This window comes from Colias philodice, chromosome 9, assembly GCF_061535455.1.
Source record: "Colias philodice isolate Cphi_HAF_F1 chromosome 9, ilColPhil1 Martin Lab GWU primary, whole genome shotgun sequence".
Taxonomy (NCBI): Eukaryota; Metazoa; Arthropoda; class Insecta; order Lepidoptera; family Pieridae; genus Colias; species Colias philodice.
This window is the reverse complement of record NC_143094.1, coordinates 754,706-773,980: the sequence shown is the minus strand read 5'-3', so window position 1 is coordinate 773,980 and position 19,275 is coordinate 754,706. Positions and strand designations below refer to the sequence as shown.

At 34.7% G+C, this 19,275-nt stretch overlaps 4 protein-coding genes across 4 annotated transcripts in view; 2 read left to right on the top strand and 2 right to left on the bottom strand.

The window, feature by feature from the left end:
- l(3)mbt (lethal (3) malignant brain tumor) overlaps nucleotides 1–19,275 on the bottom strand; it is a 250,249-nt gene that overhangs the window by 153,650 nt on the left and 77,324 nt on the right. The window lies entirely within an intron of this gene.
- Nucleotides 1,871–2,647, top strand: mRpL21 (mitochondrial ribosomal protein L21). Its single transcript, XM_089698817.1, has 2 exons — nucleotides 1,871–2,037; nucleotides 2,109–2,647. The coding sequence occupies exons 1-2, from the start codon at nucleotides 1,980–1,982 to the stop codon at nucleotides 2,582–2,584; spliced, it is 534 nt and encodes a 177-aa protein (XP_089554943.1). The 5' UTR covers nucleotides 1,871–1,979; the 3' UTR covers nucleotides 2,585–2,647.
- Rtel1 (Regulator of telomere elongation helicase 1) lies at nucleotides 2,654–5,838 on the bottom strand. Its single transcript, XM_089698816.1, has one exon. It carries the CDS (start codon nucleotides 5,724–5,726, stop codon nucleotides 2,817–2,819), a length of 2,910 nt encoding a protein of 969 aa, XP_089554942.1. The 5' UTR covers nucleotides 5,727–5,838; the 3' UTR covers nucleotides 2,654–2,816.
- Elp2 (elongator complex protein 2) lies at nucleotides 6,141–19,192 on the top strand. Its single transcript, XM_089698815.1, has 12 exons — nucleotides 6,141–6,371; nucleotides 6,654–6,945; nucleotides 7,157–7,369; nucleotides 7,878–8,096; nucleotides 9,285–9,496; nucleotides 10,367–10,517; nucleotides 12,256–12,447; nucleotides 13,331–13,450; nucleotides 14,314–14,479; nucleotides 15,912–16,176; nucleotides 17,159–17,367; nucleotides 18,236–19,192. Exons 1-12 carry the CDS (start codon nucleotides 6,243–6,245, stop codon nucleotides 18,372–18,374), a joined length of 2,307 nt encoding a protein of 768 aa, XP_089554941.1. The 5' UTR covers nucleotides 6,141–6,242; the 3' UTR covers nucleotides 18,375–19,192.

The window sequence follows — 19,275 nt, the reverse complement described above, 5'->3', positions numbered from 1 at the left end:
CTAGGTATAAAAAATTTATCAGGTCAAATTCTTTACATTGAAGATACATATTCACAAAAAAAATGTTGAAGGTCTACGTCTCTAAACAAAGTCGATCAAAACAAACTGCATGTAGATTTTTTCTGTCTTTTTGTCTTTCTATCTACATATATATTTCTCGATAGCGCATCACGCTGTAAGTTCTATGAAATGGATTCAAATAAAATTTAGCAATAATATATAAGTAGTTTATTCATACTTTAAAGTCATGTAGGTAGGTATACCTAGGTATTTTATCCCAACTTTCAGCACGTTTTATCCTGCGAGGAGGGCTAAAAGTCAAACATGTCCACTATTTTAGTATAATAACGCGTAGGTATCGTATGAATCAACTAAGAATGGGATTGATTCAATAATTTGAGTTAAGAATTAGTAATACATTCCACAAGGAAGCGCCTTGGGACCAATTTGAGATCTAGGATGACATAATATCGATCGGTGCGGTCAAAAATGAAATTGATACCTATCTATAATTTATAAAATTAACAATGTAAGGCGATAATTACTAATTAATAAAAATTTATGCACTCCACTATCCCAACTACAAAATATTAAGTAGAAGGAGACGAAGAAGAAAAAAAAAGACGTGTGGCACTCGGGGACTGCCGTGGTAAAGCTATTGCATGCTATGCCTTCAAGCCACACCTCCGTGCCCGTCGGAGTGGGGAGCGTGAGGTTTTTTCGTTACGGAATTTCTGGATTCGGTCACCGCGCTCAAGCCCCGCGATGCAATGCTATGCAATAGCTTAACATTTATTCAATGGCACATAGCCTCACAAAGACATTATAAAGAAAGAAAGAAAGAACTTCACTTCAACTTCACTCGATGAACATCTGTGACGTAAAAAGCGTGGCAGCACCTATTTTCAGTGAGCCCCGAATCATTATAATTATAATTATATTTGTCTCTTCTTCACGCCTGAACTACTGCGCCGATTTTGATGAAATTTTGGGAAAATGTAATTTGAAAACTGAGAAAGGACGTAGAATAGGTTTAATCGCGGAAATCTACTTTCTATGTGTGCCTTTCTTTTGCTACGTGAGCGAAGCTACGGGTTTAAGTAGTACTTAAGGCTATAGCAGTTATATTAACCTTGTCGAATCAAAATTCATTCAATTAAGATATTATCGCAAGCGCAAACAAAAAACTATCGTAAAAAGTATTCGTATCAAGTATCATGAATTCATGAGCATGGGAACTGAAAAGTGCCCCTCCCATCCTTAGAAGAAACTAATTTTTAACATAAGGATTAAGAGGAATTAGTTGGTACGAATCGCATTCCAGGCAGATCTATAAACAATGAGGTGTATTAGTTATTACATTATACATAGCTAGGCATACGTCGGGAATTCGGTTCAATATGTTCGATAAAAAAAAATACCGGCCGAATTGATAACCACCTCCTTTTTTGAAGTCGGTTAAATAAAAATATTTGTTACGTTAGCGCGATAACTAAGAACGGCAAAAAAAACTATTTACTAGATATTACATAATATTATAGATGTATAGAATGATATTATATATACAAACAAGAGGGATGTATATCAAATGGATTAATCATAATAATAAGCATAACAAGATCACAGCCCACTATTAGTGCGGTAAATCTATATTTTATTTTCTATTATCAACCAATATTCGTTGCTTGTTTATTTTATTTGTCGCTTACTATTATTCATACTGCTCAAGTTATTAAATCAGTATCTAAAATCTTCTAAAAAATAAAACAATAATTTAATGACGATATAGAATCGTATAGATCTTTATGTCGTTAAATTATTTCAAAATTCCGAACGTATATTTGGTTGTCAAATATTTAGGTATTATCTGTCAGTTTGCTTGACACTCCGTAATTTTGCAATTGTTCAAATGAGGTTATAAAGATTTGTTTTAAAAATTTATAAATATCGCCAATTATTACCATATTTAATTGAGAATAATGGCCTTAATAAGAGCTGGCTTGCAAAGGCTAGCCAGCGTGTTTAGCAATGGGCAAGGTAACTATTGTTTTATCGAAAACTACACAAACTAGCTGCTTATATTTTTAATACTACTATTACGTTTTTAGGTGGAATGCTATCAAGATTTATAACGAACCATGCTCCAGCACAAAATCAATCAGTAGCCGATACTACGAAAGATGTAATATCGACGTGCAATAAACTTATTGAAGATAGAGTTTCACGAAATTTTGCCATTGTACATTTGCTTGGTAAACAGTGGAGAGTTACAGATGGGGACCTATTAGTTGTCGAGGGTTACTGGCCGCCAAACATTGGTGATAAAATAACATTAGACAAAGTTCTGCTCGCTGCTACTAAAGATTTCTCTTTAATCGGTAGACCCATTGTTCAACCAGGTTTAGTCACTGTTACTGCAACAATTATATCGAAAGGGCTCTCACACACGCGAACACACTTCAAAAAGAAGCGAAGGAAGCAGTTTATGAGAATCAACTTCCAGAGAGCAGAACAAACTATGCTCAGGATAAATTCCGTCGTTATCAATAATAGAATTAATGAAGCCCCGAAGAATGTATTTTAGATAAGTATAGGATTTAGTTTAGAATAAAGTGTTACAATATAAAATGATGAGATTTTATTTACACCTTATTCTATAAATTATGATAAAAAGTACATATTAGTTTTAAAATAATTATACATTATCCATAACATTATTAAAATCAGTTCCGCAAATTGTACAATTTTATTAATTTATATTAAATAATTTTATTAGCTACATAATAGATCTTTTCTTTAAAATTTTATAGTCAATGTCAAAATTTAAAATTATCACAAAACTCTTGAAAAGAAACCTTATGTTCCTCTTTACAAAATCTTTTCATTCCCTTCAGCAAATAAAATAATTTCCTATTACCCAATATGCTTGTTAAAGTTTTAATAAATTCTGCATAATTCCCTTCCTTTTTATATGTTGATATAGACAGTTGAAATGTCTTATATTGTTCTACTTGTAATAATGTTTTAATCTCTTTCACAAAATCTATTAGTGACTCAGGAGCTATTTTTTCTGGCTTCTCAATATCAGTTTTAGGTTCATTATGTAAATTCTCATCAAACCCAAATGCTTTAATTTTTAACTTCTTTTTCTTAGCTTGAGGTACATTAGTCTCATCAGCGTTCCTCTTATGTATGGTCACTAATGTATTAGGCATTTGTGATGTATCATTGCTGGAGTCTATAGCACTGAACAAATCCTTTGCTTGTTTAGGTTTAAATTCATTACGATAGGCAGATGCATTTTTATAGAAATCCATTGAAAAATTAGCATACACTTCATTTGAATTGGGATATTGACTGACAGATGCTTTGGAAGATTTTGGAATAGCTCTGGAGTTGACTGTAGGAAATGATACTCCAGCAATATTTCTAGGTCCATCATCTTTATAAATATTAGCTTCATGTGGTAGTACCGGTTTTAGCTTAGGTGCTGGAAGTGTTGTTTCTGCATTCTTGAAAAACCTACACACTTCACTTACTGTCTCTCCAAACTTATTTGACACCTTTATGTAATCTCTCAACCAAGCTGACAATTGCCCTTTTAATTTTGGACTATTAAATCTAGTATCACATAATAAAATAGCTCCATAATCATTTTGATGCCTTATTACTCTGCCTATAGCTTGATTTACAGCTCTTGTAGCTTCTAAAGAATACCACTCATCCCCCGACAAATAATCTTTATCTCTTGCCCTCAGTTCTTCCAGGTATTTCTTTTTTAGAATTATTCTGGGATCTTTCAGAGGAGGAAATGGTAACCCAGTTATTATTACAGCTCTTCCATTCATATCAGCAAAATCCAGCCCTTCAGATACTTTTCCTCTACATACTGCCATGAAACATGCTCCTCTTGTACTAGGGTCACTAATTTTACTGTAAAAATCATTAATGATAGCATTAAAAGTATCTTTCCGCTGTGGTTCCACGAATATTGGTTTTATGTTGCTGATACTGGACCATATGCCTTCAGCTTGCCACATTTCTTGACATTTAGTCATTATAGGATATGAGGGGAAAAAAACTAGTAAACCATCAGGAACAACCCGCGTAAAGCTCAATATAGTCCGCCCCAAAGATGATATATATTTTGGATTATCCCTATTCTGGTAATTTGAATTAAGTTGTACAGAATCAGGTCCTTGACTCACAATCTTGACACAAATTTGATTTGATTTTACTATATGAGGATTTTCTAATTGCACACCAATGGGTATTCCTAATTCAGATATCAAAGGTTTCAGAGGTGCTAAAGTACCACTAGTTAAAATAATACTCCTAACATTTTGATCTAAAAGTTGCTTCATGCCAAAACCTGGACTAAAACACCAATAACTAAGAACTCTTTCAGCTGATTTTGTATTAGTAGTTTTTAGAGCACCCCAACTATCTGTTTTCTTGTTATTTTTCTTTTCTTCAATTTGTATGTGGACTTTATAACACATCTTGACTCTTTCTTTGTAAGAATGTGTGGTACCACTGAAAACAACATTAAGCAAATCAACAATTTTCTGCAAACCAACACCTTTACGCTGAAACGGTGATGCACTTCCCATAGATAAATATTGTATTAAATTCTCTATCAGTGTTATAACAGACATTTGATTATGATCTTTTATCTCAGCTTTAGCTAATAGTTCAAATATAAAACCTCCAGGGTATGTTGAACCATCAGCACCAACTTCAATTTCATCCACTGCCTTCTCAAATGCAAGCATTATTTCTTTTAACACACATAAGTCTTCACAGGTAAAATCCTTAGGCTGATTACCATCTACAGTTGAATCTAGATTTTCTTCGCCACCTTCAGCAAATGACTTCATAACATGTGTAATTTCATCAATGCATAAAGCTATATCTGTGGTTCTTAATTGCAAAGAAGCAGATTCTTCACACATTTTCTCAACATTATGTGCTTCATCAAGTATAATCACATTATTCATGAGTTCTACACCATTTGCTTTTCTTGATTTAGGGTCTAATAAGTAATTATAAGGCATAAACACTATATCTGCATCTTGCTTCAATTCCTTTGACAAATAATAGGGGCAGCATTTTAATTTCTTTCCAACAGTAACTAGATCTTCTATATCCAATATTTCATCACCTTTAACTGATCGGTCATCCTTCTTTGATTCAACATTATTGTAAAAATGACAAGTTCTTGACTTCACTCTAAGCTGACACATGTGAACTTTATTCATGTTGTTTGTCTCTTTGGAGACTTCAGGATGTATGCACATTTGATCTCTAGATCCTAAAACTGTTGCCTTAACATGCCTGTAGCTGGAACGTTTTAATTCTTGCATAGCTTGAGTTAATTGTGAGTGAGTTCTCGATGAATATATAATCTTAGGCATGCCCCATGATGTATTGTCTTTCTTCTTACCTGCAGCTGATTTTAGGTTTTCCCGTAAGTTATCCGGTCCACTATGTTCGGAAAAATTCCCTACTTGGGCATTCATTTGCAGCTGAGCTTTTTTCACTAATAACCAGGCAATAGAGGAACATAATAAACTCAATGTCTTTCCAGTACCTGTAGGTGATTCCAAAAGAGCGTTGGTATTATTTTGCAAACTTTCAATAACACTGGCCATGTAAGTCTTTTGCACTTCATAGGGCTCAAATGGAAAGTTAACAGGTATACCGCATATCATAACTTCCGGCATCTTGTAAGTAGATATAATATGATAAGGTTTAATTTTTAAAAACTCAATTAAGGTTTAACATTTTATTTAGAACTAAAATAAATATTTCTTTGGCAGCCAGCTGATTATTGCAAAATACACAAGTCGAAGTCAATTGTCAAAATATAATGTCATGCCCATGGCATGGTTTCCCGCCAAAATCTAAATTCGTTCAATAACTACATACGTTTATAACGTAAATCTAACTATTTCATATTAGAAACACTTTGGTCAACAAAGAAGGATAATATTAATATTTTAGAATGTAAATTCGTATAATTTACTTATTCATGCATAAATTAGATTTTTACTTCTCATAAAAAATTATCGAAAATAGCAAACTGAGATCAAAGAATTAATAAACGAATATTTTAACCATAATCAATACAATTTGTCAGCGCATGTCGAACTTGCAAATGTAGTGTCAAAAAAATTCACAACAAACTCAACAAGTCGCACATATCTTCAGAAATAAATAAAATTTGATGAAAATACACCATGTTAAAGATCAACACTAAGCAGGTGTATACCTCAGTGGCTTGCAACCGAACCCCAGAAATTATAGACTGGAATAAAGCGGGAGTTATTTGTTATGGAGCCTGTAATGCGATCGTCATTTATGATACGGTAAAATTGTAATAATTTCTTTGCCTAATGGTATAATATTGCGAATAAAGTTTAAGAAAATCAGTCAATGTTTAGGTCTCTTTTTATTACACAAATACCTCCATAATATCTTTGATATATTTTATTTTTACATTGAAACTTGTTTCAAGTAAACTTATGGTTGAGGATTATTCTCATTAGAGTAATGGTACATACGATATATCTTTAAAATGATATACTTAATTCTGCATCGCTTACGTACACTTAATTCCCCTATTTCTCATTTTGAATAATCCTTTACAGAAAATAATATACAAAGATCCTATAACAGTTCTGAATCATCACAATGCTCGAGTGAACTCAGTAAAATGGCTCACAAGACCAGATGGTTCTTGTACGGAGATGATATCGGCCTCTGCAGACAAAACAGCAGCAATCTGGACCCTGGTGAAAGGAGACTGGAAGGTGACCAGTGTGCTCGCTGGCCATGAGGATGGTGTCACCTGCATCTTCGGGATGTATACTGGGGGCAATGATTTGTTTGTGTTCACTGCGTCTGTTGATTCCACTGTTAAAGTATGGGAGCGGTCAAATGGTATGTATTTTGCAAGAAAATTATATTATTAGAACTTTGATTACTAACATACTTAATTGTGGAAATCCAAAATAGTATAATTCTAATAATTTGAAAAACTCTCCTAACATATAACCATAAGAAAAACTAAAGATAAATGGACTAATACATAATTTAAGTCTATCTAAAAACAAAAATCTTAATTAACAATATGTAAAAAATCAAATTACAGATACAGTGTTCTTGAAGCAAACTATCCACCTGAACTCCGGGCTCTGCCTCACGCTGCACGCACAGATGCTGCCCATCGTCAGTAAACCGGTGCTGTTCCTGGGTCTCGATGATAATAAAGTACATGTGTTCGCTTTGAACGGAGAATATCACCGAGTGGATACCCTGGTGGGACATGAAGATTGGGTGAGAGGACTCGATACAGTGATGGATGGTAAGTTATTTTGCATATTTTTGATCTTTATTCATACCACAAAAGACTGACTCGTTGAGAAATGTTTTATTAGAAAAAATACATACCATTAAAAGTAGACTGCAATAAAAAACATTCTTTCGTAATAATAAATATTTTATTATGAATAGAATGTTTTGATATTGCTTACATTAATTACTAGCGGTCCGCCCCGGCTTCGCCCGTGGTACATATTTCGCAATAAAAGGTAGCCTATGTTCTTTCTCAGGGTCTAAGATTATCTGTACCAAATTTCATCAAAATCGGTCCAGTAGTTTATGCGTGAAAACCATACATTTATACATAATTACAAACCTTTCCTCTTTATAATATTAGTATAGATTATATTATCAGCACACAATTTTAATTTTTTTTTTACATTATCATTCATTTGACAAACTAACTATATATCGAAGGTATTTATTTTGAAAAAACAATAATTGTATTAATTTCATGAATTATAAAAAATCATTAAGTATGCTTATTTCAGACAACACAATCCTCCTCGCTTCATGTTCCCAAGACACATACATCCGCGTGTGGCGCATCCAGCGCTTCGACGACGAGCCGTGTTCCTCCACGGGCATCAAGGTGGAACGGAAAGTGTTCGAAGCTTACGATATACTGTGGTCGGTGAAGCTGGAAGCAGTTCTGGCGGGACATGAGGGCTGGGTGTACGGAGTACAGTGGGATGTATTCAGTGAGAAAGGTCATTTTTGTATTTGAATGTGGATAGTAAATAGTAGTATGAATAGGTTGGTGTATAAGATTCAACTAGAATAAATTCTGTACGAAAGATGCGGGTTCAAATCCTAACCCATAATTTGAAAAAATCTATTCCACAAAATTTTAATGCCGTAAAACTTTAAATCAGATTTAAATAAATTTGGACACACTAACTTATAACCTATGAGTATACAAGAGTTTGTATTTTTGAAGTGAAACTTCTTTATCGGGGTTGGACAAAAATTTAGTGTAACATTTTTGCGTTACGCCGTACGCGTGACATTTTTGCGTTACGCCGTACGCGTGACATTTTTGCGTTACGCCCATAGAAATCTAAATAACAAGACACATAGAAGTGCTATAATGTCATAATTCGTATGAAAACCGCTGTCGCCAAAATCAACACATTTAAACCGATAGCTAAACAATACACACAAGTAAACTATGCCTTTTATTGGACAGCTTGGTTTTAGTGAAAACTAACTTAAATATTAAATTAAGCTTTTTAATATGTATCCTAACGCACTAATTTACGGTTTATTTTAGAATAACATCCCTAAGTATATGAGACGTTTTGTTTCTTTTTGCTCCAATACGAAAAAACGTGATAATAAGAATGTCATTCATTGTTATTTCGATTACTATGGTGACAATCGTAATACTTGTAAATATTCTATAATTTTAAGGAAAAACGGCATTATTTCTAAAAAAAAATATTTTCCGATGAAATATTATTCCTTTATTAGTATAATTACAACTTGTGGAAGAATTTCCGCAATGGGAAATGCTGAAACACACCATGTTTACACTCATACGTCTCCAGAGGCAACTGAACAGTGACAAACACACTGGTGTTGTGTAAATCACCTGAGTGGCGACAAGGTCACGCACGCTTACGACTTCTAGTGTCTTGTTATTTAGATTTCTATGGTTACGCCATACTCGTGACATTTTTAAGGTCATAAAGAAGTTTCACTTCTTACGTGTGTACTCTAGTACACGCATACATTTTTTATTATTACACCTTTTGCGGCTACTGAGCTGATATTAAAGAATTTTCATGCGTGATTTATCATGCCCTAGTAAAAATTCTTTAAAAAATATCACAATTTGATGTTCAAACTGAAAATATTTTATATTTTTTAATAATTAACAAAACTGCTTTTCACAGATAACAAACAACCCCTACATCGCATCCTATCATCATCGTTGGATAAAACAATAATCCTCTGGGAGCCAGAACTCGGGGGAGCGTGGGTGGAGAAGATAAGAGTAGGGGAAGTGGGGGGAAACGGGCTTGGTTTCTATGGGAGTAGGTTTGGGCCGACTGGCTTCTTGGGACACGGGTATAATGGCTCGCTGCATCTGTGGACATTGGATAAAGTTAGTAATATAATTTAATAAAAAAATTGCGGAAAAATTTGAAATAAAAATGTAAAAAATAAACCTACCTCTTATAATCCTGGTTTCACTAAGATGTAAACCTATATTTTATTATCTTTCAAAACAATATGAATATTTTCGTTAATCTATTTGATGACAGCCAAGGAGTTAACCGTAATGAAGTACATATTAAGATTAAATCTAAAAAATAATTTGGAAAATCCAAAAGTGCACGCCTCATAATTTTTTTTTAATAAATATTTATTAATTATTATTTTTGTTTATTTAATAACAATTAAACCACATCGAATCTGACCCTGAAAAATGAAAGGGTTCTATTCCTGAGCATACTCAAGCGTAAGAGAAAAAAAGACTCGATTAGTAAAGTATTTCGGGCGCTATCGTGTTAACAAGAAAAAGGATCCGCACATACAGACACACGGACGTCCAAGACAGAACTTTTTTAAACTGTTTTTTAACTAGTTTAAATAACAAAAATGACATCAAAAATATCATGAACGTTAAAAATAGTGTTTTTTCTTAATATGTGTGTGTATGTATTATCTTACAAGTGCAATGTATGATACATAAAGACATTTTAAGTTTGAAAAATCAGATGTTTTGCGCGAAGTGACAGTAGTACCCACCTCAACGCTTCGCTTATGAGGCGTGCAAAAGATTGAATCTTTGTAATTATTTTGCTACTATAAATTAAAATAAAGTATTTTCAGTACCAAACTTATCAGAATTATTAATAAAAAATAGCACTGTATCTTTGACCAGAGACAACTGAAGATTACAAAAAAATTATTCCTCTTACATGTAATAGAGGAATTTGCAACTACCAACTTAATTTACCACTTTTTTCAGGAATTACAAACATGCGTGCCGAGCGTAGTGCTGGGCGGCCATTTCGGCGCAGTGGAGGATATGAAGTGGGAGCCAAAGGGGAGGTACATCCTCAGCGTCTCCCTCGACCAGACCGCCAGGATACACGCGCCGTGGAAGAAGAATATGTATGGTGAGGGGAAAAATATTTATTTATATATAGGAATATATGTATTATATTTTCTTTACATATCTAACGACTTTTATCAAATCCACTATAGATATTATTCTGTTTTGTATACAAACAGGATATCTCGTCTACGCAAAAAAACGTAACGGCAAATAAGATTGCACTTTAGAATTGAGCTCTAGGTTCCTATGTTTAGTTTTTGAAATGTAACTTCATAACTTAAGCATGCCAGCAGATTTTAACGTTGATTTTGTATGTAACCCGTTTTTTAGTATTTTTGATCAAAGCTTCAAAACAATTTTTTTTTTCCCATTACATCTGCAATCAGCGGTTTTCGCTATAAGCGGATGTGTTGTCAGGCAAAGTTTGGCATGTAGAGCGAGCCCTCCAGTGAGGACAACTGCTCTTCAAGTAATAAAGTTAGATTATGTCTTTTCTTTTAAGACGATTGTGGTAGGACTTTTTTATCAGTTGGCTAGCTAGTTTGTTAGGATGTTTCTCCAGTCTGGCAACATAAGATTTTATATGCGTATTAATTTCATCTTTTATGGAACATATGTTAGTGTGGCTATGAATTTCAGCATTAGTAGCAAACCTGGGGGCATTGCTGAGAGTTCGCAGTATAGTATTTTGCTGTCGTTGCCATAACGAGATAGATGAAAACAATTAACTACATCTTCTCTTACTTTTAAGCAGAGGCGGCTCGTGACAAAATTTTATGGGTGTTCACTTGAAATAAAACACTGAAAATACATGGTGTAAAGCAGTACATTTATCAAAAAAATTACTTATAAAGGAAATAGGTACATACGTCTTTCTTTTTGGTGTGCAAAAATATCTATAACTTAAAGCGACAAGACATTCGTAAATGTCTGTTGTTGCTTTCATCACAACCAGGGTGTTTTCACATAATATTGTTCGGATTTAAATATATATAATATATTTTCGTTTATGTTTTCGTTTTTGTCCGTTTGTCGTACATTTTTGCGTAAGGACAAGTTCAGGCCGTGGCAGTCCCTTAGCTTTCAATTCAAGCCGAATTTGTAACGTTTTAAGTTAACACACTTTTTAATGAACGCCACATTATAAATGTTCGTTTTCACACTTACAAGTAATACTGATAACTACAGACTATTTCAACACGTATCTTATGATTTTAATTAGAAAATTACCGAATTTGCATTCGCGCGCGTCACGCGTGCATTGAAGTTGACTCGAGAGTCGAGTGTTTGTTTATAGAGAGTGGCAACGTCGCGCGCAATCGCTGTCCTGTGTACGGGCGCCCAGGCGCGGTGGTAAAAACGAACCGGCAACGTTTGCGGGAGCGGCGCTCCGAATTTTGCTATTTTTCCATAGAAAATCTTCTGTTTCACGCGCGCAGGGCACTGGCAAACCCTCTCTTTCACTCCTATTGGATTTCGTATTAGGAAATGTACTAAGTATTTTTTCATTGGAGCGCAATCGTGAGCGCTCCGCTTCACGCGTTACTGTATAATACAGTATTATTCAGGTGTATGAAATGATAGAATGATGGATATATTCATTGGTATTGACAGTAGTTTTTTACGATTACGATTGATTTTAAATAGTAATAATTAATATTAATAATGAAATTAAGGAGTATGATTTTATTATAATTATTTATGGGAGTTCACTGCACCAGCGCTCCTTAGGGCGAGCCGCCTCTGCTTTTAAGGTCATAAGTTAATACCTCTCTCTTACCAAACCGTTATTATCCCAGGTGCATACCAATGGCACGAGATAGCCCGTCCCCAAGTGCACGGGTACGACATGTGTTCCGTATCCATGATCTCCCCCACGGAGTACGCGTCAGCTGCTGAAGAGAAGGTGGTCCGAGTGTTTAAAGCACCGGCCAACTTCATACAGAACTTCCAGAATATCACCGGTGAAGAGCTCGAGGGCGATACACAAGGTGAGGGTCTACAGGTGTAGAGAAGTGTCAGTTTGTGAAGGAGAAGGTGGTCCGAGTGTTTAAAGCACCCGCCAACTTCATACAGAACTTCCAGAATATTACTGACTAGCTGCTCCGCGCGGTTTCACCCCCGTGGCTCCACCCCTGTTGGTCGTAGCGTGATGATATATAACCTATAACCTTCCTCGATAAATGGGCTATCTAACACCGAAAGAATTTTTCAAATCGGACCAGTAGTTCCCGAGATTAGCGCGTTCAAACAAACAAACAAACTCTTCAGCTTTAAAGGGTGAGTGTGTCTATGTGTAGATACAGGATTGTTTCCAGGAGTAACAACTTGATGAAAAGGTGGATCTTGATGGTTAGACTATTAATGAAATACCTGATTTTACCAGTTTACGGTCACATTCATATAAATATACTAGCGGTCCGCCCCGACTTCGCCCGCCCCCTACATGTTTAAACTATCTCTCAAGTTGGATCGAACTGCACATGGTGTGCGAATTTTATTATAATCGGTTAAGTGGTTTAGGAGTCTATTGAGGACAAACATTGTGACAAGAGATTTATATATATTAAGATTTAAAAGTGACTCATAACATGCTTTATTTGATAGTAATTAGCGCTATATAAATTAATCAATAATGAATTACGTATATATATATTTTAAAGTAACTGCCTACTGAGCCGACGGTCCCGGGTTCGATCCCCGGTCAGGGCAAATATTTGTGTGATGAACTCAATTATTTGTTCTTGGATATGGGTGTTATCTATATATTATGTATTTATTAAATATTATATTTATCGTCGCCTAGTACCCACAACACAAGCCTTAATTGAGCTTACTGTGGGACTATTTATTTATATTTTTAATGCCGTACAGGACCAGAAGGTGCATCCGTCCCTTCCTTGGGACTTTCCAATAAAGCAGTGTTTAGCGGAGACAATATGGCGGACGCTGATGCTGATAAGGATGGCTATTTCGTGCCTATGGAGATGCATGGTGAGTTAAAAGATTATAATTTTATAGAAAAGTTTATAAAAAACATGCAAATAAAGTAACTACAGTCATTTGTTGCCTGAAATAAAGAAATAAATAAATAAAAAAAGTGATGATCTAGTTTGCTTAACAATAGCGAAAACTATAAAAAAAATCATTGTAAATATATAGATTGGTACATTGCTTTGTTAGACGGAATTTCTTATACGATAAAAAGGAATTACAAACATCCTACATGTATGTTTGAATGAATGCATGTTTCTATTCACGCGAAAAGCACTGAGCCGATTTTGATGATGGTCGTCTGTGAAACCGTGCAGAACAGCTATTGCAGTAAATTTTACGTAAAGTTTAACGTTAGTAAATACGTAAGAAATTATTATACTCGATTTTTTAGTCAAAGTCAAGTATAATAATTTTTTAAACAAATATCTTATAAATAAAAATAAAATAAATAAAATCTTTAGTTTGCTTTAAACATGGTATTCAACGGTGATACAATTATATTAATTAAGCACAAACATGTTCAGCCAATATAAGCAAGCAAAAATAATTACCATAAAGGAGTTAATGGTCCGTTCGGGTTGAATTTTCCATTAACTCCTTTATGGTATAGAAGTTTTTTCATTACGCCAAATAAGAAGATGTTTTCTAAATTTATTAAAGTGAAACTTTTATTACATCGTCTCAAACTTTTTGGTCTGTGTAGCGCATGTCGCGTGTATCGCGGCTGCCGAGTAGGTATACCTACTCGGCAGCCGACCGTCACGCGACATGCGCTACACAAAGCAGTGTTCGGAACCGTTCGAACAGTTTCACTTTTACCGTGGTTTCATAAAACCACACAACATTTATTCTTTTATCAGAACCGCCAACAGAAGAAACTCTCATGCAGAACACTCTCTGGCCAGAAGCGAACAAACTGTACGGCCACGGTTATGAAGTGTACTGCGTTGAAGCGAGCCCCGACGGTCAGTTACTGGCCACCGCTTGTAAGGCCACTACTGTTGAACACGCTTCTGTGCTTATATGGTGAGAAATTAACCCTAATCTTCTTATATATAAAAATGAATCGCAAAATGTGTTGGTAAGCGCATAACTCGAGAACGGCTGAACCGATTTCGATAATTCTTTTTTTATTATATTCCTTGAAGTACGAGGATGGTTCTTATGTAGAGAAAACGTAAACATGTACCACGGGCGAAGCCGGGGCGGTCCGCTAGCAATATTATAAATGCGAAAGTTTGCATGTTTGTTTGTAACTCCCTCGCACAAAAACTGCTGTACCGTTTTTCGTGAAATTAGGCATATACTTAAGAGCGGATCAATGCGTGTAAAAAATAAATCATTGTCTTCTTTATGTGTCTATTGCACGACTCATGATGCGAAGCATCAGAGAGTGCTTTACGATCGAAAAATTTTTTTCGCCTCATTTTTGCAGCTATTCTTATTATTATAGCCTTGTTAGTTCACGGAATCAAGATATTTTGCATACTATTGTCGAGATAATTTAATGGAGATTAATCCCATACTTTTTAAAAATTGATTTACTTCAATAGAATTGGAAAAAAACACCGAAATAGGTCAAAAAAATTTCCTGTCCGTCATGTGTGAAACCTGAAAACACTATAACTTGTGAAAAAATCCATCATTTGAGTTAAATTTTTTTTTTAAATATTCTAATCGACGATTGTAGGTCACTGAATGCGAATGATTAATTAATTCAGTGTCGTTTAATTGCAATTAATAAAAAACGAAATCTACTATAAGTTTTTTTTTTTTTTTATATTTCATAATTAAATGAGCATTATGAGTCGTGCACTTTTGGATTTTCCAAACTTTTTGTAAAATTCCTATTGTATAAATGCATCTATTACATTTTTTTTTTAAATCTAATGAAATCTGGAATTCTGTTATAGTACGTTCAGTACACCGTTTTTTTTTTGTCTACACTAATATTATAAAGAAGAAAACTTTTTTGTTTGATTGTAATGAATAGGCTCATAAACTACTGGACCGATTTAAAAAATTCTTTCAACATTCGAAAGCTACATTATCCACGAGTAATATAGGCTATATATCATCATGCTAAGACCAACAGGAGCGGAGGAATGCGGGTGAAACCGCGCGGCACAGCTAGTTTAATATAAGTTTACATAAAAGAATAAATTGCATGATTTGTTCATAATTAATTTCTTTTGCCTTTTAAGAAAAATGAAATTTTTCCTTACCATTATCCAAGATAGACATATTTTTCGCGTACTATATACAGCAGTAATTTTTCAAGCTATTATTGTTAATTTCCAAAATAAATTTATTCCATAACATATGTATATATCCAAGAAGCGCAACTCAGGGTCCCAAGACACAAGTATTTCACTTAGTTTCGGACCCACTGTCGTACATTAATTGTAAATCATATAATAGACAAATAAATTTATTTCATTTATTTATTTATTTCCAGGGACACCAAAACCTGGAATCGAACCCACAAACTAGTATCCCACCAGCTGACAGTCACACAAATCGCGTTTTCGCCTAACTCCCAGTTTTTGGTCACCGTCTCGAGAGATAGAAAGTGGACTCTATATCAACGGGATGTAGAGACAAATTCGATTGAAGTCGTGGCTGGGACTGATAAGAGTAATGGAGTACATACGAGGATTATTTGGTGTTGCGCTTGGTTTTATGATGGGACTGGGTTCGCTACGGGATCTAGGGATGGGAAGGTAATTATTACTTTAAAAAAATAATTATTGGAAATAAGTATATTAATAGTTAGTAATTGTAAGTAATATTAGGGCTGATTTTTCAATGCTTGGTTAAAACTTATCCGTCCAATAAAATATTACACGATAATATTAAAATGTCACGTAAACTGTCAAATACGGGCAAATAGAATACGTTTTTAAAATGGTAGTTTTATACATTATTCGACGAATAAGTTTTAACCAAGGATTGAAAAATCAGCCCTAAAAAGATAATTATTGGAAATAAGTATATTAATAGTTAGTAAGTGTAAGTAATAGTAGTAGATTATTGTAAAGAATAGTAAATTATTGCTTTAGACAAATGCACAACATAAGTTTGTTTTAATTAAAACGGATTTGTCACTTTCGATCTAGATTTCAACTTAAAACTATAGCAATAAGGTGCAGAATAAAGATCAATTTAAAGGAGTTTATTTACAGTATTTTTATGATAAAATACAAAACGTAAAAAACTTATACATATATTCAACAATCATTTGAAAAAGGTATTGAATATCATAAATTCAGGACACAACATTTTTCTAATTTTATAGACCATTCAAATAAATAGTATGTAGGTACATTTAATTACTTATCAACTATTACTTAGATAATACGTTGTTATCGTCATGGACGGCGTCTATCACCTACCACCAAGTAAGTCGCCTGCCTTATTGCTAGGGTTACCATAAAAAAAATTGGTTGTCTGTAAAGTCGGTTTACTGACGATAGTTATGTATAAAGTCCGATTGTGCTTCTTTGTCGCTCGTTCCGCGCTCTCGCTTGCACTTCAAGCCTTACATGGAACGCCTCAGAGCGAGGTAACGCCGCATGAGTCATGTTTTTTCGTGCTTGCAGCCGGCTCTATCAAATTATAAGACGTTGTCACGTCAAAAAAGATAAAAGTGAATATGCGAATCACCCGAATAAATAAATAAATACATTTATTTTTATATTCCAGGTGTGTCTCTGGTCCAAAACCGACACACAAACGGACACATCGCTAAGGAACTACGCTCTAGTGTCAAAACTGGAACTACAGTCAGCTGTAACTGCGTTGGCTTTCGGCCCCTTGCCGGGGGTTTTCGCCGCTATTGGCCTGGAGACAGGGGTCATTTTGCTATACACGTTTAAGGATACGTGGTCTCTGCTGCTTGAAATGGATCGGAAGTAAGTATTATTTATTTTGATATGCGAAATGTTAAAGAATTACAGTTTTTTTATGTAAAATAGACGGTTATTAACTTACTAGCGTTCCGCCCCGGCTTCGCCCGTGGTACATATTTACGTTTTCTCTACGTAAGAACCATCCTCGTACTTCAAGGAATATAATGAAAAAAAGTATTATCGAAATCGGTCCACCCGTTCACACGTGATGCCGTGACAACGCGAAACGGGTTTCATTTTTATATATATGTATACAGATTAAAAGGGTGGACACATGAAACACACGCCTTATTCACTAGTAATTATTTCTTGTAAGATTATACTAAAGTCTATTTACTTATAAATTACTGATACATTACATATATTACACACACTTTGATGATCTAAAATCTATCTTATGTAGACTTAAATTTTAAGTGGACATTGCCACATTTAAATATGGTTCGCTTTTTTATATGCAATCAAACTATTTTGATATTTAATACAGACTCACAGATAAAATAACATGTTGAATATTGCTCATAATGTCAAACATTAAAAATATTTTTCTGACATTTTGAAGCAAAAAAAATAAAACATATTTTGATTTACCTACTTACACTTTTTAACCTATGTTTCTTTTAATATTTTGTGTTCTTTTTTTTGACGTGACAACGTCTTATAAGTAATTCGATAGAGCCGGCTGCACGCTCGAAAAAACATGACTCATGCGGCGTTACCTCGCTCTGAGGCGTTCCATGTAAGGCTTGAAGTGCAAGCGAGAGCGCGGAACGAGGAACAAAGAAGCACAATCGGACGTTGTCACGTTCAACTATCGCCAGTAAACCGACTTTACAGAAAACCAATTTTCAATGTTCACATAATTTCACAGCGCTGCCCACCACCTCGCGGTAAAGCGTCTAGCCTTCAAGCCGAAACTGGACAAGGACAGAAAGCACGAACTGATCCTGGCGTCTTGCGGCGCGGATAACTTCGTGAGAGTCAACAGCATCATAGCGAAGACCGTATAACGGAACATCACAGTGGAAGTCTTGAAGATCGTGTGTCGCTGCTAGGATGACGTTTTAGTAGCATTTGTAACAAGTTTTAAAGAATTACTTGCTTTTATCCAAGAATTTTAAGTCTAAGAGCGGCCACACCCCGGACACTCCATACAAAATTATCGTTTTGACAGTCACACTGTAGAGAGTGAAAATATGTGTGTTAACGCTTTAGGGTTGGCATATTTGTGACAGCACAATATCTAACCATTTTTTACGAAAAACGATAATCACAAATCCAAAATAATAAAATTACTTTAAGTCAATTTGATTAATGTTGTCAATCTTCGTTGCGTATCGTCCTTACGGAAAAATGCGGGCCATTTATTGCGTGATCGTGCGGGGTGAGGTAAGTGTTTAATTTTGGCGGGAGGCGGAGAGTGTCCGTTCTGTAGCGTTTAGCTACTATTTGTATTCTGTGGAGCGGCCGTACACGGACTGCTCGAGCGGTCGGTCGTTGACTGCTCGAGCTGTCTGCTGCCTGCTTGAAGCGGTCCGAATACGGCCGCCCTAAACCACTCTTGACTCTTGCGAATCAATTCTAAAGTGGTAAATGTTAAAAATATGTTATGACGATCAAATGTGCTTCTAGAAGAAGACTTATTGATTAAATAAATGTTTGAGTTTGAATTTATTGTATGGGCACATAAAAATTTTATTAATCTTCGGTCTTTACTATAGTGCCAAATTCACGGGCAGAAGGCATATATTATGTTGTATTTATCAAAAATAAAATGTATATAAATCCTGAGCATTCCTTCTGATAAATTTTGTTTTATTGTAATTTCTATGATAGTTCCTTTTGTGATAGTTGAAAAAAATGCTACTAAATGACGTCATACTGGTATGTTACCAAAATAGCTCGACTTCC